This window comes from Haliaeetus albicilla, chromosome 10 (genome assembly GCF_947461875.1).
Source record: "Haliaeetus albicilla chromosome 10, bHalAlb1.1, whole genome shotgun sequence".
In the NCBI taxonomy this organism is placed as follows: Eukaryota; Metazoa; Chordata; class Aves; order Accipitriformes; family Accipitridae; genus Haliaeetus; species Haliaeetus albicilla.
The window spans coordinates 21,970,865-21,993,789 of NC_091492.1; the positions used below are offsets into that span (position 1 = coordinate 21,970,865).

Below are 22,925 nucleotides of genomic sequence, written 5' to 3' on the forward strand. Positions count from 1 at the left end.
GCACAAAGCTGTGACAACAGGAGCTGGGAGAGGCTGATCCAGTTCGGGGCATGCACAGCTTGCAGAGAGATGGGAGCTGTGGTCCCTGCACTCACCCCTGTCCCTTCCCTCCCCATCGCTTTGCTTTAAGATGAAGAAATAAAAGTGCTTTTGCTCCTAAAAGTGTGGCCATGCAGCAGGCTGCTGTCCTAGAGGTGGATGAGCCTTTGCATCGCCCCTGTAGGGAAGGCAAATTTGGGGGCAGATGGTCTGGCTGGGCATCCCCAGACCTCTGAAAGTGGAGGGACTGGCTGGAGGTGGAGTACATCAGGAATATGCTGCATGTTTGAGGGTGAAGCTTTCCACAAGGAAAGAAAAAGGACTGGAAGGAGGTGGCAGCAGGTGGGGACTCATCAGCTCAGCTCGCGGGCAAGCATGCCCCAGGGTGGGAGATGAAGCTGCCTCATCTCTTCTGCCAACATCTCAACTTGGACCCACTGCTGACTTTTGCCTCACTTTGCTTGAGCAAACTGGCTGTATTTTCCTTGATAGGCTCCAATCCATGTACAGACACATTCGAGGCAGTGCTAATCCTTGTGTGGCTTTGGGGAGAAGGGACAGAAGGAGCAGGAGGAGTGGGGACACTCGAGCACATCCTAGAGCTCAGGGAAGGAGGTGCCTGCAAGTAACTCAGCAAGCCCAGCCACGCTCTGGACGCAAGAGTGTCAGCTAAAAAAATACCTGCATTTATGCTGTGGTTTAGATGTCCCATATGTTATTTTGGCTTTACTGATGGGCTTGCCTCCATGCCTAGTGCTTCTCACTGCCTTTCAGCATCTTGGGGTGGATCCCGACACCCGCCCTGCCTTTGGAGCCGGGATCCCTGGAGGGATCCCAAGGGGAGATGCAACCTGAGGAGCCTCACTGCCCCTAATCCTCTAAGGCCCATAGATGTGCAAGAGGAGAGCGGCTGGATGCTCCCTGCTGTACCAGCACCCTAAGAGCACCCAATGCTACAAGGGGTGCTCCTCCAGGTGCAGCTGAGCACTGAGAGCAGCTCATGCACCGAAGGGAAGGAGCACCAAATGAAAAGAGCTCCAACCAGGGTGGCTTTTGCATAGCTCCACGCTTTCAGTGGGGATATGAAGATGTCCCATTCCAGGACATCTTATCCCAGGATATCTCATCCTGGGAGCAGAGTGCTCAGCCGGACCCGTTGGCAAGAGCTACAGAGCCTGCAGCTGGAGTGAGCTCTTCCCGGGGCAACATCCAGCCTCGAGCATCCGCCTTTGATGGCAACCTGCAGCAAAGTGAGATTGTGGGAAGTGCTGGAGCATCCTCGCCCGCCTGCTGCTTGCGCCTGCAATTGGTGGGTGGCGCGTGACGAGGGAGGGCTGCGTGCCCGTCGCTGGCGGAGAGTGATGGGCTGTGAGATGCTTGAAAGCAGCCAGGAATGGAAAAAAATCCCTTGATGAGAGCAGCAGGAGGCAAAACACTCAGCCCTGCCTTGATGTTTTTAACTGAGTGTGCCCTGTGCCTTGGGGATAATCCTGAGCAAGATCCCCTGTAAGAGAGATGGGGGGGGAAATGCCATTATTCAGCCTCTCCCAGACTCCCTGTCCTGGCTTTTCCTTCCACGGAGATGAATAAACCAAGATGTCCCATTGCAGAGCAAGAGAAGGAAACACCACCAGAACCCCCAAGCCCCGATGGATGGGATCAGACGGGTTAATTTAGCAGCTACTGGCAAAAACCACCCCCCTTGCCTGCAACAACTGCTGCCTCCCCACGATGAGGGTCCTCACCCCATCGGCCAGGCATGGAAAATTTGGGAGACACCTTGGAAGCTGCTTGTGCTGAAGCCCCGCGCCGGGGAACGCGATGGTTAGCAAGCGTTAGCTGTGGGCTCCTCTTCCCGCTGCCCAGCCCACCTTTTCCTGGCTCCCCCCTGCCCCAGCTTGCTTTTCCAGAGCGCTCCTGCTGGGATCCCAAGGAAAGTGCTGGGAGAGAGCAAATAGTCCTCCCTGGGGACCTGCCCTTTGAAGGAACTTGGCCATTTTGGGAGGATTTTCCTCCCCTACGCACACTTCCCCTTCCTCCCCTCCACCCTCTCGCTGACCTGCATTAGTCCCAGCCCACTCCAGCGCTGCCGCTCACATGTGGTTCCCATTTTTCTACAGAAAAACCCATCAAATCTTTCCAGGCAGCTCCGAACACAGCCGATCCCAGAGCAGCTTCAGCGGGTAGGACAGCAAACTCATCCCCAGGGGCTGGTCCCCTCTCCAGCTCCTCCAGCCCCCATGGCTCAGTGGAGGCATCTCCTGTCCTTCTCTGGAGGGTCCAGCCCCAGGAGGGGGCTGGCAGGAGCTGGCTCAGCTCCTGCTATCCCAGCAGGGATAATCTTTAGGCAGAGCAACCAGGCTCCTCCATTGTGAAGGTCACACTGCTGATGGCTCCCAGTGCATTGCAATCCTAGATCCAACCTCTAGCCTGGGGGGAATTGTTTTTTTTTTCCCCTTCAGCTCCTGCTCCATGGGGCTGCAGAGGGTATCGGAGAGCCCAGCATGATGCCCTATAGCCTCGGTGAATTAAAACCTCATTAAGCATGTCCTCCTTTGGCCTTGCAGAGCCTGTTGTATGATGTAAAATAGGCAGTTTGAGAGCTGAGGGTTTTTGAAGGTACAGCGGGGCTGCCGGCTTCCACCCCAATTCACATCAAAGCCCAAGAGGAGCCTGTGCCTGGCTGGGGCAGTGGGAGACATGTAAAAGTGGAGCCTGGATGTCCCCACACCACTAAAACACCACTCCAGAACTCTGGCCATGGGCTTTCCCATGGCTGGGTGGAGGCAGAGCCGGGGAGAAGAGATTTTGGGGAGCAGGCAGGGATTAAAGGTAGGCACAGAGGAACGAGCTGGAGATAAGTGAGGAGAAGCCCGCAGACCTGGGGATGCTCCATCACCCCATGCCTGGCTGGGGGCTTGGGTGGGAGGAAGCCCCACTTTCTGCTTTGCAAAAGGGCAGGAAAAAAAAAAAAAAGCTTTCTCTGGTTCCTCCTTTCTGCAAGGCACGAGGAGGGGGATGGAGAGTGCACAGTTCATTAAAGCAGAAGGGCAGGCGGCCAGCGAGCATCCTGGCAGGCAGAGCAGTGTATTTTCGCAGGCTCGCTGCCTCCCAACACAGAAGCTTCCCTTGTAGCACTCACAGCTGTTTGGATTTTACCCGAGTTCATATCACAGTTTATCAAAGGGGCTGCATTTCTTTTTTCCTTCTTTTTTTTTTCTTTTTTTTTTTTCTTCCCACTTTGCTGAGTACAAGCCGAACGGTTCCCGCAAAAACAAATGCAGGTTTTGTTCTGCAATGCGGCGGCCTGGAGGGCAGGAGAGAGAAAGAGGCGACATGCGTTTCCCCCCCCCAGCCCCGATTCACTTGCTGGTGGGGCAGAGGGATTTTCATGGCATGGGTTTGGCGATGGGAGCTGGAGGGGGCATGGTGGCATCAGCACACCTGAAGGAAGGAGGAGCAGGAGGGGATCCTGCATCCCAGCCCAGGGAGTCTCCAGCTTGTCGGGAGGTATTGAGATGTTTGGCCAACACACTGTGTGCATCCAGGGGAGCTCAAGAGCACCCAGGCCTGGGAGAAGAGGAAAATTTTGGTTAGCCCCAGCTCTTGAGCCTTCCTCGGCGAGGGGTGGGTGATGGGCTGGGAGGTGGGACAGTGAGGCAGGAGGAAAGGATGAGGTTAAGGATGGGGTGGGAGGGCCAAGATAGGGCAGGGGGACAGTGAATCATGCAGGATGGTGGCATCCTGGGGCTTCAGCATCCCCTTACCACCAAAGCAGACACCCACCAGCTCTGTACAGCATCCCCAACATATCCCTCACTATCCGAGCCTGCGGCTAAACCCCCATTCCACTCCCTCCCCTGAGCCCTCCTCACTGGGATGCTGGCGGGCCGCCCTTCCCTTCCCACCCCCTCCAGACGGAGAGCATGGCCCTGGGAATGCTAGGCAGGCCGAGCAAAAAGTGATTTAACATGCTCCTCACTGCCTGCCTGCCAAGAGCATCAGATGTCTGTGCTCCACAGGACATGCTGGCCCTCTGCTCCCCCACTTCTCTGATTGCCCATCCCAGTTAGCAGGTTCAAACCCACTTTGCTTCTTTTGCCTTACTTTTGGGGGAGAAAGGGACATCGCATGGTCAGCCCCAGCCTCTCTCAGAGGCAGAAAAGTCCCCTCCCTGCCCAAAAAGAGGGGACCGGCCACCCAGCCCCACGCCAAGGCCATCACCATAAAAAAAAATTGCACCCAATGTAACGTGCCAGTGTTTGTCCCCAGCTCTGCCCTCTTTGCTATCCAGCTCTCTGCTGACATCATCCCGGCAGGACTTAGAGACCTCAAGGGAAAGGCAGGATTTCCAGCCAGGTGAACTTTTCTGGTCTGCAGGAGCCATAAACCTATGGCCCCATCACGAGACCGGGGATTTTCCAGCTCCCCAGCTAATGCCATAAATTGGACAAATAACCTTATCTGCTCCAGCCTATGTCTTCCAGAGTGGATGGAGAACCAACCCACCGTCCTAGCCAACCCCCACGGGGTCCAAGCATCCCCCCAAAAGCCAAGGACCATCCCCAGTCAAATGGCCGAGCCCTGCCCAGTGCATCATGCAGGAGGTAGCTGAAAAGTTGCCCCAGGGCCCCTTCCATGCAACTTAACCTCAGAAAACGCCCTGTGAGGTGCTAGGCAGTGGGGAGATTTATTTAATGGCTCTATAAAACAAGCTGAGACAACCCCTGCGTGTGGGCCCCTGCCTGGGGAGCAAAGCGCTGACTCAGGCATCCTCTCGTGCCCCAGAGTGTCACTGCTCGGCGAGAAAATGGCCTCTCTGGGCTTAAAAGTTAAGCCTTTCACTTCAAAGCATGCGCACACAACACGCATGGGGAAGTCTCCAGTCACTCGAGCACATCCTGTACCCCCGAGGGTTCATTTGCTGTCCTGGCAAGGTACATCAGCCACGAATGCCTGAGCTGCTCCACCTCAGAGAGCAGCAAAAAGGCAGCTGCTTTGGTGCTAGGCTCAGCTTAGCAAGCTAAACCATCTCCCAGAGCTCAGACAGACCCCGGGACAGCGTGGAGGTTGCACAATCGGCCCTGAGGAGGGACGAGGCAGGGAGAAGATGGCTCCTTCCAAGGGCACCAAGCTGCTAAGGCAGCCAGCCCTATTCTCAAGCCATGCTCTGAGCTGCAACACTGACGTCCATGGGGTAGGGCTTAGCCTCTCACTTAATCCCCCCATCCCATAGCGCTGGTACCAACAAGCAAGTGTTAAATCCAGCCCATAAATCTCAGTGTGGGCTGAAAACCTCGGTGTCGCTCCGCTGCCTGCCTCCTGACCGGCTGAGCAGCTTTTCCTCCACAGGGTTCCTGCCCGGAGGACGGCCGTGCTGCTCCAAGGAGCCATGTGATGCTTTGGAAGCTCCTCCGCATTTTTCTGCTGCTCCAAGCCATCGTCGGGAGGCCAGCAGCTGAATGTGAATATTTGCTTCTTGCTTAAGGGCTCCACTGAGTCCAGGACGGCCACATGCCAGCTAGGGCAGATAGCTCCCAATTAGCAAGAAGGCTGGAAGGTCTCGGGTCTGCTCATCAAGGTGAGGTAACTGAGTGACAGGTGATGCTCCTGCCTCTGACAGCCCTTTGGGAGCCACCTTTGAGTGCAATCATGCCTGGCTCGAGAGGAGAAGGCAGTGCTTTGAATTCTGAGTTTCAAAGGTGGAATAACTTTACTGGCTTCCAGCCTAAAAAAAGTCACAAGTGGCAGTGAGAGAGATCAACCCCCAAAGGAAACCCCCGTCTGCTGTGATGCAGAAAACTGATGCCAAGCCACAAAAAGTCCTTGGAAGAGACCATGGGAACAGGTTTGCCACCTCTCCAATTCCTCAAGGGGAGAGGGGTGGAAAATGCGAGATGGCTTTTCTCCCCAGGAGATGGCAATGGGTAGGCGACCATCCTGATTTTCTCTGGAGGACTCTGCGTGATTCATACCACTGGAGCCCCCTCGGCACATCCCTTCACAAAGAGGGTCCCTCTCCCAGGCGTTCATGAGGCATCTAAGCAGCTTTCAGGAGCCCTGAAGAGCGTTTTCCTGGATGTTGCCCTTCCCTTCTCCTCCTGCCGGGCCTCAGCCCGGCATGTGAGCTGTGCCATGGCTGTAGGCTCTCCCTCCGTGAGGTCCCCTTGGGTGGTGGCACGGATGAGGCATCACACCATGGTTTGATCTGGTGATGCCATGGTGGGTCCCACCGCGGAAAGTGGCAGACCAAGAAGGGCACCTCCAAGGGCACCTCTTGGATGCGGCAGCAGCACTGGCAGATGGACCATGGGCCAGTGCTGGGTTATCCCCCAGCCCGGTGGTCCCAGGCAAGGGAGAAGAAATGATCTGGGTTCTTCCTTATGAACAACAGAAGCTTTTGGAGCTGTTTGCCTGTTATTTTAAAGGCAGTTTCTGTTTCCATTTAGCTCCAGTCTGTCTTCTCTGGCAAACCATCTCGAGATACCCAGCCTGGGACCAGGGTCACTGATAGTGAGACCACCCATCACAGCCCCCACCTCTGCCAGGGAGGGCTGTGGGTGCTTCTCCCACCCATCTCCCAGCAGCAGGCTGGCACCAGAGCAGCTCTGCATGGCTTGGGGACCACACGTCCCTACAGAACAAGAGACCTTCACACCTCCATGGCTCCTGCAGAGATCCCTGCTCAAAACACACTCCCGTCCTCAGGCACGTGACTTACCATAACCTCTGCCTCCAGGACTCTGAGGACATATCAGGAGAGAGACTAAAGTCCTTTTGGAGCCAGCAACCAGGCATGAACAAGCCTGAGCTGGGTTAGAAAATAAACTACCTTTTACCATAGACCCTCCACCTGACCTCACGGACCTTCGAACTTGCCCACTGGCAACGTGACTCAGAAAATTGTTGCGCTGTGCTTCAACAAAAGCCCTGTCCCCCATTTCCCCTTCCCCTGAGCACGCATCCTTCAGCTGGAAATCATTGCCTAATCTTAACAGGTCTATTTTCCTTCCCTGTTTCGCCACTCCCAGGCTGGCCAGCAGTAGAAATGGGCAGCGGTGGTCCCGAAGGGGAGGGGAAGATGACGGGTACAAAGGGAGCAAAGGGCTTGTGCCAGCAGTGGGGGAAGACCACACTTTAGCACACACTGTCCTGGTCTCTCAAGCATCCCCCTCATGCTTTCCAGCTCAGGATGAAACATCACCAGCATCTCCCAAGTCAAACATGAGGCTAGTTTCTAACCCTGCTGCGCAAAACAGCTGAGCTGGCTTGGGGACAGGGGAGGGATGTAACGTGGGAACACGCATACGGCTTCAATTTGAAAAGCGGCTAAAAATAGCACCACGAGGCTCCCACGTTCATTGGGTCTCTCCGGCAAGAGATCAATCTTTTTGGAAAAGTGCTGTAAAAGTTTTACTTCTCTATTCCCATCTTGCTTTTTCAGGAGGCAACAGAGATGTAGTTAACAGCAGCACTTCAGCCTCCCTCAGTAGGTTTCAGAGTTGATCACTAGTACCTGAGGGCATGGCTCATCCCTCCCAGAACCACCACTTTGGCTTCAGACCTGTATCTAGCCCGTGTGAGCTATAACGTGACTTGACAAAGGACAGAGTAATTTTTTTTTCGCTTTACCAGATTTTCTGGGGCATGAGTCACTGTAAAAAGCCCCGGCTTGCGGAGCTGCTGCGAGCCGGTCCCACCACACTCCTGGCTGGCTGCTGGGAAAGCTGGGCCTGCCAGCCAAGGCTCATCCTGCCAGAGCCGGAGGGAAAAATATGAGGTGGCCACAATACATAAGAGCTTTTAAATGGGACCTTGCCCAGGCTCACTATTGCTCTAATTGCCCTGCTCCTTTAACAAGGAATAGGGCCGCTTCCCCTGCCAAGGTCTGCTCAAATCAGGGGCTGCGCTGATCAGGGAGAAAAGAGGGGACACTACGAGTGGGATATTGTCTCTGCCCTATTCTTAGATCCCCATATGACTAAACCCAACATTTCCAGATTCCTACCAGAAGCAAAAACCCCATATGCTCAACTAGATTTGTTTTTGGGGGGGGAAATATAACGTGTTACATTAAAATTTAATGCAAGTGGGGGGAAACCTCTGAAATCCTTGCCCTGCAGCCCAAACAGTGGCTGCAACCCTGCCCTGCCCACGTTTCATCATTTTTTGCAACCTGCCATGCTTCACCTTGACATTCATCGCTCACAGGATGAATCTAGCGGCAACTTTTTGGCACGCTCTTGGGCTGCCCAAAGACTTCTGCACAAAGCTGCCCAGGCAGGTACAACTCAACACCCGGCTCAGCTTAGCAGATTTTGAGAGCTCTGCGTGCTTTGCTTTCCAATCACAGTGACGAGACCCCCCCCGGCAGTATCTCATGCACTCCTCTGCCTTCGGAGAGGCAGCCCTCTTCTCCCATGGGAGCATGGCTTGGGTTTCTCGCTCTCCCCACGTTCATTTTGATGCCACCTCCCTGAAAGGAAGGGAGGAAAACCCAGGGTCCTGCCCCCTCCTCCCACCAATCTCCTTACCGATTTCTCCACCTTGCCTTGACTATTAAGCCCATTATTTCCCAGCGAGCTGAGGAATTGGTGTCCCTTGCCCCAGATCCCATCGCATTAAAGATGATGTCCTGCCAACTGCCACGACGCTTGGCTTTCCAGCCTCCGCCGCAGCTCCTTAAAAAGCCAAAGCAAAACCTACCAACTCTGTGCATTGAAGCACACAGCTTTGGGGGATGAGGCTTTTGCTGGGCGAGCATCTCACTGAGCTGGGTGGAGGGATTCACTTGACTTGGCAACCCGAGCACAAGCCTGTCTTCATGCTCCGGCTGGTCTAGTTGTTTCTTAACGAAACAGGCTCTGACAATGCTATTTAATAAGGAGCTACTTTGCCTCCGGGGACGGGAGCGAGAAATATGGTGCCTCAACATGTGAAAGGCAAGTCCTGTTTGCTCTGAAACCGTCTGCCGGCAAGCGAGGGAGGCTTGTAGAAATGGTTTTGACTCTGAGGGAGCTTGGTACTTGGGCTGCTTGACCCCGTCATCCCTGTCCCACCCTGCCTGGGGGGTGCTCGGGGCCTTTGGCGAGGCTGGTTGGGTGCTCTGACCTGATGATGAAGGCTCCTCTGGTCTCCAGGAGTTTCCGTTCGCTGCTGAACCGCTTGAGCAGGTTGATCATGAACTTGTAGAAGTAGGAGTTCATGGTGGGGGTGGAGGGCGAGCACTCCAAGCCTTTCATACCTGGGGAGGCAGGAGAAGGGGAAAGCCAATTAGATCAGCTGGGGCCTTCCTGCCAAAGCAGTCTCCACCAGAGCGCAGACACCCAAAATACGGTCGCAGCACTCGGCAGAGGAGGGTTGGGGCACGACAAGATTTCCAAATCTCATATAACCACATCTACTTGTTTCAAGCAGACCCAGCCCTGCTGCAGCTCTCTCCATCCCAGGGGAAAGCGTCTTGTGGTGGTCCTAGCCCGTGAAGCAGCATGCAGTGAGGAAACGGGCTTTTTGGGAGATCATCCCGGAGCTGTTCAGCTTCAGTGGCTGGATAGGAGAAAGGGTGCCCGAGGCTCTAAATCAAGAGGCAATCCCATCTCCCCAGATATGGCATGTACACTCATCCCCAAAAAACAAATCGCTGGTGGATTGAAGAGCCTTTAATCCAGCCCCACATGCCACAGATGCCCTGAGCCCAGTGTGTACGTAGCGGCAGACACACACGTTCAGCCCTGGGTCACAGCATGACCACTGGTTTACGCTTAGTGATGTGATTTCCCGGGAGCAGGAGCCACTTGATGCAACAATGTCACGTATGTGCCCTGGGGCTAGCACAAAGTACTGGTCAAACCACAGCAGAGCTCCAAGCTTAGTGACTGTACCAAAAAAATAGGTTTTTTTCTTTGTTCTCTGTTTGCAAAAAACCTTTATAACAAAAGAAGCTGAAGGTTAGGGAAGGGGGACTGGCACGAAGGAGCACTGGTCCCTCCAGCCTGGAGCACCCCTGCTCCTGGAGCACCTCCCGGGTCGGGGCACAAACCCACTTCTGCCCAGAATGCAAACAAGCCTTCATGTTAAGGCAGTAGCTATCACAGATCACATTTATAAGTCTCAAAGGCAGAAAATTAAGGGTAATGAGAGTGGCTGGACTCTCCAAGCAAGAAGGGTGTGGGAAGTGCCCCGGCCGGAGGGAAGGGGGAGGGTGTGAAAGCAGGAGGGTGGAAGCAGAGAGAGGAGAGATGGCAAGAAGAGATGGTGTGCTCAGGAGAGCCTAGATGCGCTCCAACAGACCCAGACCCAATGTGCTCCAGGCTTGCAAGGCTCTTTTGTGTTTTATCTTTAGGCATTTCGCTTGGGGCTGGAGGATTTCTAGTGGTACAGGGAAGGCATGCTCTGCACCCTCCTGTCACGCAGGGCACCCGGAGCTGGAAGCCTCTGCTCACAGCCTCTGCCAAGCGGCCAGCATCCCCCTCTGCACCTCTCAGGGCCATAAATTCACTCTTGATGGGCTCCTATTACTTGTTTAACAGCAAACGGTGCTCCAGGTTGTAAGGTACATGGGCTGCTGCGACAGCCACTTGGTAAGATGTCCTAACTTGGTCTGAGACTATTTGCAGGGTGGGTATCTCCCAGCTCAGGGTACACAGACAACATTAGAAAAAATATCCCATCAAATTCACGAGTGCAGGGAGCTGGCAGGTAAAGATTGCTTTTCCCACAGCAAAACTGCAGGGGAGATGGTTTATTTAGCAGGATGGCACTCAACGTAAATGTTTGGAGAGTGTTTTAAAGGCGACTTTGCAACAAGGGGAGCTCTCTCCCTTAATTTCTCCTTTGGAAAGACCATATCTAACCATGGTAAGGATGGAAGCCAGCACACATGAGCACCCCAAGGCTATTCCCCCTGTCCTGAGAACAGCCAGTATTTCCGTCAGATCATTGAAGGAAACCTGAAGAGTTTGATTTATGTATGCTGTCTGCTTCTACTGAGACTCAGCAGAGCATGGAACGGCCAATTAAAGATGCAATCAAGCCGCCAAAGACAAGGAAAGCTGATGGAAAAGCCACCAGGCTGTTTTCCACCCTGCCTGTCCCAGTGATACACAGAGATGCAGACAGGGGCTCAAACAGGACAGCTTCCCCGGGCTTGGATTTAGCATCTGAGAGAACATAGCAGCCAAAGAAAAAGGAAAATGAAAGACGAGGGCATCTGGACCAGAACCTGGTGTCTACTCCCTGCTAGAATTGTGTGTTCACCCTCCCTTGGTGCATCTGAAACCCCAAACCAGGCTTTGAAGCAGGCATCTCCCAGAGCACAAGTGTTCACTGTAGCATCATGTTTCTCCTCAGCTGCGGGGAAGATGATCTGGGCAAAAAAAATAGGATCTAGCTGAGCTGATACACTCCAAAACAACGGTGCATTTGTTTGAAGGCAGGGAGTACCCAGCGTGAAAATACAGCCGTGCCCCATGTGTCGTCACTACAGCTGCTCAACGCTGCTCAAAAGCGGGTTGAGAAGAGACATGTTCTGGACAAGGCAACATGGAGAAGCTCTGCCTTCTCACAGTGCCTGCCCGTGGCTCAGCCTCGCATCTCCCAGCCTGTACCATGGGCAGAGCCTCAAAAGCAAGCACTGGTTTTCTTTCTGGTGGGAAGGGGAAGTGAAAAGCAGATGGAAACCATCTTTCAAAGCTGCAAAAGTGGTATTTTTTTTTCCATTTTGTCAGCAGTGCTGAGGCATCCAAACCAGAGCTGTGCTGCAACCCAAGAGCTAGCAGCAGGCAGGACATCACACCTTCATCCCCACCAGCTAGGAATGCCCCAGCATTGTAGCTTATCCAGGGGAAGGTCTGATCTTGAATTTTCTCCCTTCTCAAGACCCCAGAAATCATCTCTCTGACCCCCCGCAGCGTCAAGGATGGTACTGCTGCCAGGGCTGGCCTCTCTGGGCAGCAGCACAGGCAGCAGTTCCTGTCCAGTGCTCCCTCCGCACAGCAAAGCCAGCTTTGTACCTTACCACCACCTTGCATGCCTTCCGGTGACAGCGAAGCCATTACATATCCTAAAACACATCCCAAGGGAAAAACAGGAGGTGGCAGCAATCCTTCTTCTCCCTGAAAGGTCCAGGGCTCCTGTTGCTGGGGTGCCAGCAGTGACATGCACAGGACAAAGCTCAGGAGCCCTGTGGCTGGGAATGCCGGTGCAAGACAGACCAGCCAGAAGCACCCTCAGCTCCACATTCCCGAGGTGGTGCAGCATCTCCCGCATCTCAGACTGGAGACTCAGAAGGACCTGCTGGGTCAGCTGAGTATCCAAAAGCCAGAATTGCCTTGGAGATCACATCCCAGCTGCAACCTGCAGGACTATCAACCTCCAGCCTCCAGTCCTGCCATCTTCTTCCATCAACTTGCTCCTGAACCTCCGACCCTCCTGCCCAGCCTGGGAGCAAGGGAGCTGGGAGCAAGGAGGGACTGGGACACAGAGATGGTGAAAACAAGTCTTAGCCCTGGCTTTTTTAGGAGAGAAGAGTGTGATGTGACGGTCTGCATGCCCCAGAGAGCAGTTTCATCATCCTTTGCCACTGATACATTTGAGACTGAACTCAAAAGGGGTCATTTCTCCATCCCTTGCCCACCTGGTGCCCAGCAGCTACACCTGCATGTCCCTAAGGAAGGCTTCCACCACGGCATGCTGTGCTGGAGCAGCCTTCCCAAGTGCTCTCCAGGGGTAATGCTGGGGGCGAGAAACCAATGTGTAGGAGTCTCCCAGACTGCAAAAGCCTCAACCAAATCTCAGCTGGAGTTTAAAAGGGCAACACTTCTTCCAAGCAGGCAAAACATTTCTCTTGCAAAACCTCCCAATCCTCCAAACTTCCTGATTGCTCTGTGTTTACAGGATGTCTAAGAAGCGGCTGGCACCTTGTTTGCCATCGCGTAACCCTTCCCGGCGTAGCCCGGAACTCAACTTGCCACCCTGCGGGTTACAGCTCAGCGCAGTGGCATCCTCAGCTCGACAGAACCGTAGGAGCAGCTTGTCAAGTGTTTCTACGAAGCACGAGAGACAAGCAGAGAGAAGTGTTAAGAAAACTGTGGCTTAATTAATTGAAGCTTGCACCTCTCCCCCTTTCCTCAAAGTGAGACTTTGCAGATCCGTAACCTGCCAGATAGGCTGTTAATGTCCCCGGAGCGGGGCTGGTGGCACGTCACAGCTCTGCTGCCTTTTTTTTTTTTATCTGGCATGGAGGATGGAGCTGGAATAAGGATCCCTGCTCAGAGAAATGACGAAACTCAGCCCAGATATCCACTGTAATAGGATCAAATGGGAATTTTGGGCCCACAGGAACATCAGAGCAGTACAACAAGAGTTGGTAGAAACAGGCTATGAAAGGCACATGGAAATTGCAGCTCCATGGCCGAAATAAGCCTGCACCAGCCAGCCTGGACCCTTTTCAATGACTACAGCATCCTCCTGCATCCCAGGATCCTTTTCCAAGGCAAGCTTCACAGCCTGGGGTAAAGTGAGGGACATGAGTGGGCTTCTTGGATCACCTAAGCCAGCACCAGTATCTGTCCCCCCTCGCCCCCACCCATGGGCTTGAGCGGAGCATGGCAAATGGCTGCCGAAACCCCCGGTGCATCCCCAAGCGCTTACTGGCAGTTCATGCCGTTCCCATTGCTTGCATGGCCATGCTATAAATCAACCAAGACAGGCAATTAGGGATCTATATTAAGGCCCTTATAAATATATATTGTATAGCAGGCTGGAACATTCAGGCCGTCTGGCTGCTTGATGGGCTGAGCTGTCTCGAGACCTACAGTGGCCAAGGTGTCCCCAGATTGCTCTGGGGGGGCCTGGCAGACTCAGACACAAACTTGGCTTTTCCTACCTTGGCCACAAAGTGCCGAACTTCACCCTGGCATAAAACGCAACTTCCACTAATTTACCATAATTGGTTTCAAACTGGCCTTAATTAAAACCGGTGCAGACTTGCTTAACTCCATTTAAACCAAATTTAAATAAGATTGGACCAGAATTGATTCCTTTCCGAAGCAAGCTAAAGCTGGGTAAGCTGTTTAAAGAGTATCCACAAGGGTATTTGCAGTGGTTTAGCTAAAATGATTTACCGCAATACTTAATTGAAGCAATTTCAGCTCGGATATACGGAGGGCAAGCTAAGAGCTGGCGGGGCCAAGCATCCTTCCCACCCGAGCGCCTTCCCCGGGGCATCACGTTTCCAGCTCAGCCCAGAGAAGGATCTCCCTTGGCTCCTCCAAGAGCAGTCGGGATAAACCTGGTGGCAGCTGGAGCTGGTCCGTGAGCCTTCAACCCGTGTGGGGCTCTACTTGAGTGCCGGCAGCGTGGGAGTCGGCGCTGCCAGATGGTGCTCGGCGAAACCCCGGGCGGCGACGTGGGAATCTGTGCGGCGTCTTCCCCCCAGCAGCCTTCCCCAGGATGTTTTGAATTTTAGCTTTTGCAAACACAGGGTGGCGAAGCCTTGTGGAGCAGGATAAAAATAGACATAAAAAAGGCAGATCCTCTCCCCTCCCCACAAAACCCCAGTGCACGGTGTAGCTGGAAACAGATGCAAACGTGTCGGCAGCTCAGCTGGGCTCTGCAAAACCTCTGCTCTCCCCTCTCCGGAGCACAGAATGCTGCTCAGGGAACAAACCCACCGAAATTATGGATTGCATGGCCACAGGCTGTGCTCAGCCTGCTTTTGCAGGGCTGCCTGGGCACACGGATGCTTCTCTCCTTCCTACCTGGCTAAGGAGCAGTGGGTTTGCAATTCCCGAGACTTCAGCATCTCACCCCAAAGGGGGTCCCCAGATGAGCCGGGGTACGTATTTTGATGCCAAATGAGGCTTTTGCTGCACTGATCCTCTGGATCCCCTCACTCCCATGCAGTGTCTGTGCTTGTGCCTGCCTTGAAGGAAGGCAGCAGGCAATGATAATGCTGATGGGTTTCCTAGGAAGATTAGCAGTCCACTACTGGCTCGTTTTTCTTTGTCAAGGTAAATCTATAAGCAAAAATGCAGCAGGGATATAGCTCAGACAACTTACAGAAGAAAATACCCAACAGAGCTGCAAAACCAGGATCAGTTAAGCTTGGTGGTGAGTTTAGAGCGGGCTGAGGCTACCACATGGAAAGGTGAAGCGTATGGAAGATAACACGCAAGCAGGAACAAGCAGCAACGGGCTTTGCTCAGCCATTTCTGCACCAATACTCATTTTGCTAGTTTAATTGTTTTCCTCTCATTTCTCCCCCTGCCCTCCAAATTCCTTGCAACATCTTGGGGAAACTGAGGCAGCCCAGCAAAGTAACTACACAGGGTGTGCTTGGCTAGGAGTCATCTTATCTACACCTTCAACTTCTCCTGAGTCAGCCCCTACAGACCAGTAATCCCAGCTTTTATTTAGGAATCCCCAGCCTTTCTGGCCAGCCAAATGCAGGAGGGATCGATACCTGAAGAGATGCCAGGTGAGTTATGGCTACAGTCTGGATGGTCTCTCCTGGGGCTTTCCAGGGCATCCCAGCACCTCCATTGCAGAGCATCCAGGAAAAGAAACAAATCACCCTTTTCTTCTAATTCCCCTCCTCTCCAAGAGGCAGAAGAGCATTTTTGAAAGTTAACCCTACTGAACAGCTCCAGACCAGTAGGGAAGGAGATGGCAGAGCCACCAACCATCAGGAACCAGAGCATTGAGCTCAGAGCACTCGGGAGCAACAGGTCTCTCCTCTCTTGCCCATCTGGCTCCTTCACTCCCTGCCGTCGTACTCCTGATCCCATGAAAGCTGTTGGAAACTGGCTCCTTTGAGAGCAAGTGATCCATGGTGTGATGTCAGCTGTCTCCTTGCCTTTTGTGGAGAGGATGAGTATGGAGACGTTTCCCTTTCATCCTTGCCAGTTTAGCAAACATGAGCCAGCTTTTCTTTCCTACCTTTCACGGACCCCGTGCACCCTACAGACTCTTGCCGAGTGTTTTCATAGACCACCCTAATGTTTTCCAGACCATCTGGAGGTAGGACCTTGTCCTACACTGCCGCCTCTGCAGATCTAGGACTACACAAATGAACTGATAGACAACGTAAAGGGAGTGGTTTGGCTCACTGAGAACAAAATCCCTCAGGAAGATGTCGATAGGAAACCCCTATCACAGAACAGCACAAGCTCAGCCCAGGCTCTGGAGCGCTGCGTGTTCTCCAGGGGGGATACAGCAAGTCTGGACTCAACAGACCACGTTTCTCAGGGACTTTTAGCAGCCTCCTCCAGAGTAATCCACTGACTGCTGGGATATCCATGGACTGCCAGTAGAAACCAATGACCTCAGGTGTGTTAGCGCACCCACGTATGGAGTCAGCCTCCCAGTAAATATCCTATAGCGTGAGGTGCTCATAGGGTACGCCACCGTCCCCACCATCTCTGGCAGGAAGCCAGGCAGGAGAGACCAGACTGAGCTGGAGAGGAAAGTGCCTCCTGTGAAACAAAGGGTTGTAACCGCTTCTCCTTACACAGCTGTGGAGAAAGGAAGAGATATGTGCAAGAGCTACCCTCTACGAGGCAGCAGATTGTACCAGCATCCTTTTGGAGGGGGCTTTCTCCTCCCATGCAGAGCAGAACTGAAGACTAGGCTAGAGGACTTGCACCTATGCTATCATAGGATCATAGAATAATTTGGGTTGGAAGGGACTTTTAAAGGTCATCTAGTCCAACCCCCCTGCTATGAGCAGGGACATCTTCAGCTAGATCAGAGCCCCGTCCAACCTCACCTTGAATGTTTCCAGGGATGGGGCATTTACAACCTCTCTGGGCAACCTGTTCCAGTGTTTCACCACCCTCATTGTAAAACATTTCTTCCTTATATCTAGTCTGAATCTACCCTCTTTTAGTTTAAAACCATTACCCCTTGTCCTGTTGCTACAAACTATTTACCCCTGCTAAAAGGTCTGTCCCCATCTTTCTTATAAGCCCCCTTTAAGTACTGAAAGGCTGCTATAAGGTCTCCCTGGAGCCTTCTCTTCTCCAGGCTGAACAACCCCCAACTCTCTCAGCCTATCCTCATAGGAGAGATGTTCCATCCCTCCGACCATCTTCATGCCCCTCCTCTGCACTCGCTCCAACAGGTCGGTGTCTTTCTTGTGCTCAGGACCCCAGAGCTGGATGCCGGACTCCAGGTGTGGTCTCACCACAGCGGAGTAGAGGGACATAATCACCTCCCTCGACCCGCTGGCCTTGGTGACAACCACTCTTGGGTCATCTGCTCCTTGTCCCCACTTCTACAGGGTTGGCAAAACACTCCTGAAGCAAAGCAGACAGCTGGATTCCCATCATACAAACCAGATGATAGGCAGCTGCACCATCACCCCAAAGACTGGGGAGCTCTTGGGCACAGCCCTGACGACCTTGTCCCTGAAAAGCGGGCAGAAGATAACCAAGGAGGGACTCATGGAGGTCAGTACCCAGTCACCCTCTCCCAGGGCAGCTGGAGCAGGTTAGGAGGAGAGATGTTGGGTCTCCCAGGAGATGCTGGGCTGGGCTGGCCCCAACTCATTGTGTTTGGAGAAGGCGTTGAGGGCAGCTGACCTTACGTAACCGGAGAACAAAGCAGCTAAATAAAAACTGGAGCTGGGAACGGGCTGCGGAAGTGGGACACGGCTTTCCTGACTAATCAACCAGCATCTGAAGGAAACCGAACTCAATGGCAGGGAAACAACTGCATAAACACATCCCGAGGGAAGAAAGGGAGCGAGAGGAAGTGGAGGGAAGACCACAGGGGCACCGGCCCCTTCCACCTCCCCTCCTGCCCTCGCTGCTCGGGTGGCAAAGCCTGGAATGCTGAGATGGAGAGCACAGCATAGAAACCCTGCTGTGAGCTCAAGGATTTTAAGGGGTCTCCATGCTCGTTTACCTGCAAAGCCACCAACTGCACGCTCGGATGGGCCTCAGAGGTAGGAAAGGAGCAGACCTGAGATGGCTCAGCAGCTCTCCTCCCACTGCCAGCTCCGATGGCATCTCAGTCTAAAGTGGGATGAAGGGAACGGAGAGATTTAACCGCGGGGGGAAGCACTAGTACCCTGCAGCCTCCCCTCCAATGGTGCAAGAGCATCCTACTGCCAATAAAGCATTGTCTGAGCCAAGGCATGCTAGCCAGTGAGGTGTGCTTGGGGAACACTCCCATACATCCCAATAAAAAAATGGTGACCCCAGAAAGGGGTACACCTTCTTTTTGGTGCCAGCACCTGGTGATTTTTGCCTGGAAAGTGCTGTACTCACAAACGTCTCAGCCTGCAGGGCAGAGTTTGGGTTCACTCACTCTCACCGTACATCACTACTCCGGGACCACACGCAGATACAGGAATTTCCACTAGCCACCCTCCTGCTCCAAAAAAAGCCTGTCCCCACAACAACCCTCCGACAAAAAGTCTTTTCCAAGAGCCTCTGCTTTTCCAGGTGTAATCCAGGAGGGGCCTGGCCCAGCTGTGACCCCTCAACTCCCCTGGGAACCCAAGCCCAGCAGCCGATCCCAGTCTCAGCCCCGGGTGGTCAGTGCCAGACAGGACTGGGACCATGTTAAATGTCCAAGGCCAATGAACTGGCTCCTTTTCCCCTCCCCCAAAACATCTGCCTTTGGGTAAAAGCCAATAACCCTGCAAAGCTCAGCCCCAAATAAATTTCCAAAGAAACAATTTCCTGGCACGTTACAAGGAAGAGGAAAGTAGGTGAGAAAGCCAGTGCCCATTAGGACCTGCATGGGGGCAAGCTGCCCCATACTGGGGCAACAGGAGCTCCGGCTCCAGCAGATCTGCTCAACATGGGGAGAGCCAGACTCTTTTCAAACGTTACACTTGAATAAGTGAAGCCAAGTTGCTCTTCCAGATAGCTAACCAGGGCCACGGCAGCCGTTAGGATCCACGCCATCCAGCCTGCTATTTTTAGATCATCCACAAGGAAGGAAACCTCAGACAACCATCAGTGTGAGCTGAACTGCAGCTCCTCAGCTGCTTGGCCAGCACTGCAGGAGCTGCTCCACCCAGGCGGTCTCACTTCTGACACGAGGAGGATGGATGAGACTTGCAGAGGGCTTGGGGAGGTTGCCAGCATTGCAACCCCCACCCCTCCACCGCAGAGCTAAAGCTGCCAGCATGAAACAGGTAGATCTGCAAAAAAAAAAAAAAAACAACCACCAACCCACCCCAAACAACCCGAAACCTGAGCTGGTGCAGACATTTCTAAGCCCAGGGAGGGATGAGTGATCTGGGATCTTCAGAGAAAACAAAGCCTGGGGAGCGGAAAGCGAAGCCTCCCTCTCTGGCGGTGATTTTGCAAGGCCCCGTGGCTGCATCCTGCGCAGGGAGAGGCAGCCTTGGCTCTGCGCTCGGGTTGCAATCCAAAGCTGCCATGAAACGTGCTTTTGGCCGGGATGACCTAGCCTGGGGAGTACAACAGGGAGGCCCTTAAATAGCAGCAGAGGAGGAGAAGGGGCAGCCAAGCAACTGCAAAGGATGAGCCACAGACGAGGGAAGGTGGAAAAAACTTCCTGATGTACCGCGATGATTAACGAAAGGCTTTTTATTATCCCCCCAGCCCCTAGAAAATAGGGTTGTCCCTCTTCATCTTTCTTCTGAGGTCCTACCTGACACTCAGAGCACCATAGCAGTTCCTAGTCAACGTGGGCAGCCTTGAACAGGCAACATGGACACAGACTGAACCCTCTGCAGATGCATCTATGTTTTGGGCACCCAGGTCTACAGCCAACATGCTGTCCCAAGCTGCTTTTAGAGGCTCTGAGGGCTTTTACAAGGAGAGAAGAGGCTGGTACCCAAGGTCCCATAAAAAAATGGAGCAATAATGACCTCCCTCCACACCAGCCTCTGCAGCATCCTGCTGCTAAACAGAGTCCTAAATCCACAAAACATGAGCTAGAGGAAAGAGCAATAAAAATAAAAAAAGCAGTGCCCTATTCTGCACCATGGCAGACTCAATCCCCAAGCTATGCCAGGTAGGAATGGATATATTCATTTATTACTGCAAGAGAGGTTTCTCTGCCTGCCCGAGCAAATCTGACTGGTGCCAGAGCATCAAGGGAGTGGGGCAGCACGGAGCTGTGGCACTCACCAGAGCTCAGCTGGCCGGCCCTGGCCGGGACGTGAAGCTCCACTGGGCCAGGTCGCATATCGGAGCCGTCGGAGGGACCGTGACCCTCCGTCTGTCCTGCTGGGGAAGAAGCAATCTCGGCCAGCACTTCCAGGTCCTTCAGGATAACCTGCAGAGAGAGGGACGGCACAGGGTGAGCATGCACAGGGGCAGAGGCAGCTGGCAGGGTCAGCTTTCCTTTCCAAACCCACGGCTGGAGAGAGCGAGATGGGAAGCAAACACCAAATCCCAGCACATCAAGAAAGGCGTAGGGAAGAGAGGGCTACCTATGAAGTTCAAAGTGGAAATTTCAAATGATTGCAGAGAGGATGGGGCAGGAAAGAGAAAAGGGGGCAAAACCCCCCAGCTTCTGCTCTGTGAGTCCCAAGGGAGCACGTAAAATTAAACGAAATTTACACAATCAGGAGCAGGGCTTGCTTCTCCCTCTTCCCACTTCAGGGAGGTCTGGGTTTTGCTTCTCCACTCCCCTTCATAACTGCAGATTTGGGACAACCCCAGCAAGAGCATGGGGATGTTCTCAGGGGCAAACACCAGTCTGCCTGCCTGCACCCCCCACACCCCCAGCTCACCCCATTCAGGGCAGCAGGCCAGAGCAGGCTTGGCTGCCTGCACTCAGGACATCGAGGCAGAGCTACCGTTCAGGTTTCTTTCCTTCCAGAAATCGTCAAATTAGTCTATATATAGCATTTCTGGATAAGTTATTACAGGGTGGGTTTTTTTTTTTCTTGTCCTCAACCCTTCTCATGTCTCAGGCTATTTTGGGTCCCCCTTCATTCAAATGTCCTTGGGTCTAGATGTTTCATCAGCCATCGCTGATGCTCTGAGTGTAGCGGGGCTGAGCAGCGCAGAAAGGCTGCCAAAAAGGGCCGATTGCATGTCTAACTCATCAGCATCCAGCATAGCACATCCATGACCATCCCTTGCCCACCAGCACAACGTCCCAGGCTTTCCACATGTTCTCACAAGGCATTGTTTTGAGGAGCTGCAGTTATATGGGAGTTTTAGCTTCCGAGCTACCAAAAGCCCCCATGCCCCTGAAAAAAAAGCCAGTTATATCTTTTTTTGGTCATGCAGAACTTGAAAATATGACACCTGAAAATAAGAAAGAGGGACCTCTGGGTTTCTCTGTTGCAGATATCTTAAGCTGTTTTGTTTTTTTTTTTTTTTTTTTTTTGTAGTTAGAGCTCATTTTTAAGCCCCCAACAGCCTTTGAGCAGGCAGCACATGTCCAGGCTTTGTTGCAGAGCTGGCTGTGGGGAAGCAGCCTGCCACAGGCACCACGAGGCTCAGCACGCTTGGGAAGACCCTGTGCCTATAAACACGATTAAGTCCCAGCCTGCAGCTCCCCTGGGGATGAAAAAACAAAAGATAACAACAACTTGTGCAATGAGGAGCTATGATGCTGCTGTGCCTGAAGAATATGGCACCTCTATGACACTGTCAAGGACGGGACCTCATTACCATCATGGGACATCACTGCCATCGACAGCCTTCATCCTCTTCCAGGGAAGCAATGCCATGGTCCTCAGCAGAGCAAAGACCTTGGTCCTCCCTCTCCACCCAGCTTTGCAGGACTTTCAAACATCAGTGGCTCAGATAAACCGATGCTGGCAGTGTTTCATTTCAAGCACAGGATGCCCTTGAGCAGAGCTCACAATGCCTGGTCTCCTGAAGCCCTATGTAGATTCTCTAGTGGCTAATCACGTGGCTCAGCTGAACTTGCAGCCTTTGAGCGGGGGAAGGCACTAATTCGGGTCTCAAGTTCTCACAGTTGGGGGAATAACACCCATGGAGGCTTCAAAGTCTCACTGTCTTTGGCTAAAACTGGCAACGAGACTCAGGCCTTGGCTACCAGAGCCAGCAGGCGGGAGAGAGCCGGGACTCTTGTTCAGGCTACTGATTTTGCCAAACCCAGCACGCGTGCCAATACAACCAGGATGGCATATCCTACCATGCCACGGCCATCTCAACACATAGCTGATGTACAGCACAAACCAACCACCTGCAATTGCCACCCTGCTGCATTTGCTGCTGCCCTGATCCCCTTCCCAAGCTCTCCCACCCAGCCCAGCACGTGGGCTATCAGCCGGCGTAGGCTTCACCAGCAGCTCCCATGGCACCAGGAAACAGGATCAAGACCCTGGGCTGGGCAAAAAAATCACCCCTGCTGCCTCCCAAAGCATTTAGAGCCATGTCTTATCCCATGAGGTCAGATCCTTAATCCAACCTCTCAGAGCCGTGTGCTGAGCCCCATCTCCAAGATGCTGCTTGGGCTCAGGATGCTCTGGCCAGGCTGCCTGGCCAGCAGTGACCGGCACCACCGAGGGCATGACTGGACATCTCGAGCTCTGGAGAGTGTCCCCCCAAGCCAGCCGTGTAGGTCACAGGCAGGAGGTGGAAAAAACCAGCACGGACTGGATTTTACAATTGAAAAACATGGAGGAAATAAGAACCAGGAGGGATGGGTGCACAAACACCTGGAGGAAGAGGAGGAGCAGGCGGCTGCGAAGACCCGGGGTTTTCCAGCCGTGGGAAAGAAGCAAGGAGCTCCGGCTCCTGCTGTTTTTTGCCTGAACGCTCTGGAGTGGGTTCCCAGACTGGGACAGAGGAAAGCCAGGAGCGCTTGGTATGCACTGCACATCCCTGCGCTAAGCAAAGCTGGAGCTGGCGGCTGGCTTTGTGTGAGTGAGGAGGCTGTAAGAAAGCAATATCCTGCCATTGCCATGGCAACAG

At 53.4% G+C, this 22,925-nt stretch overlaps 1 protein-coding gene across 1 annotated transcript in view; it reads right to left on the minus strand.

The window, feature by feature from the left end:
* Nucleotides 1–22,925, minus strand: part of VAC14 (VAC14 component of PIKFYVE complex) — a 65,670-nt gene that overhangs the window by 13,755 nt on the left and 28,990 nt on the right. The window contains exons 13-14 of the mRNA XM_069793828.1: nucleotides 20,154–20,301; nucleotides 9,151–9,283 (exon numbers count right to left, since the gene is read on the minus strand). Coding sequence (XP_069649929.1) covers nucleotides 9,151–9,283; nucleotides 20,154–20,301 — 281 coding nt within the window. The remainder of the gene's footprint in view (nucleotides 1–9,150; nucleotides 9,284–20,153; nucleotides 20,302–22,925) is intronic.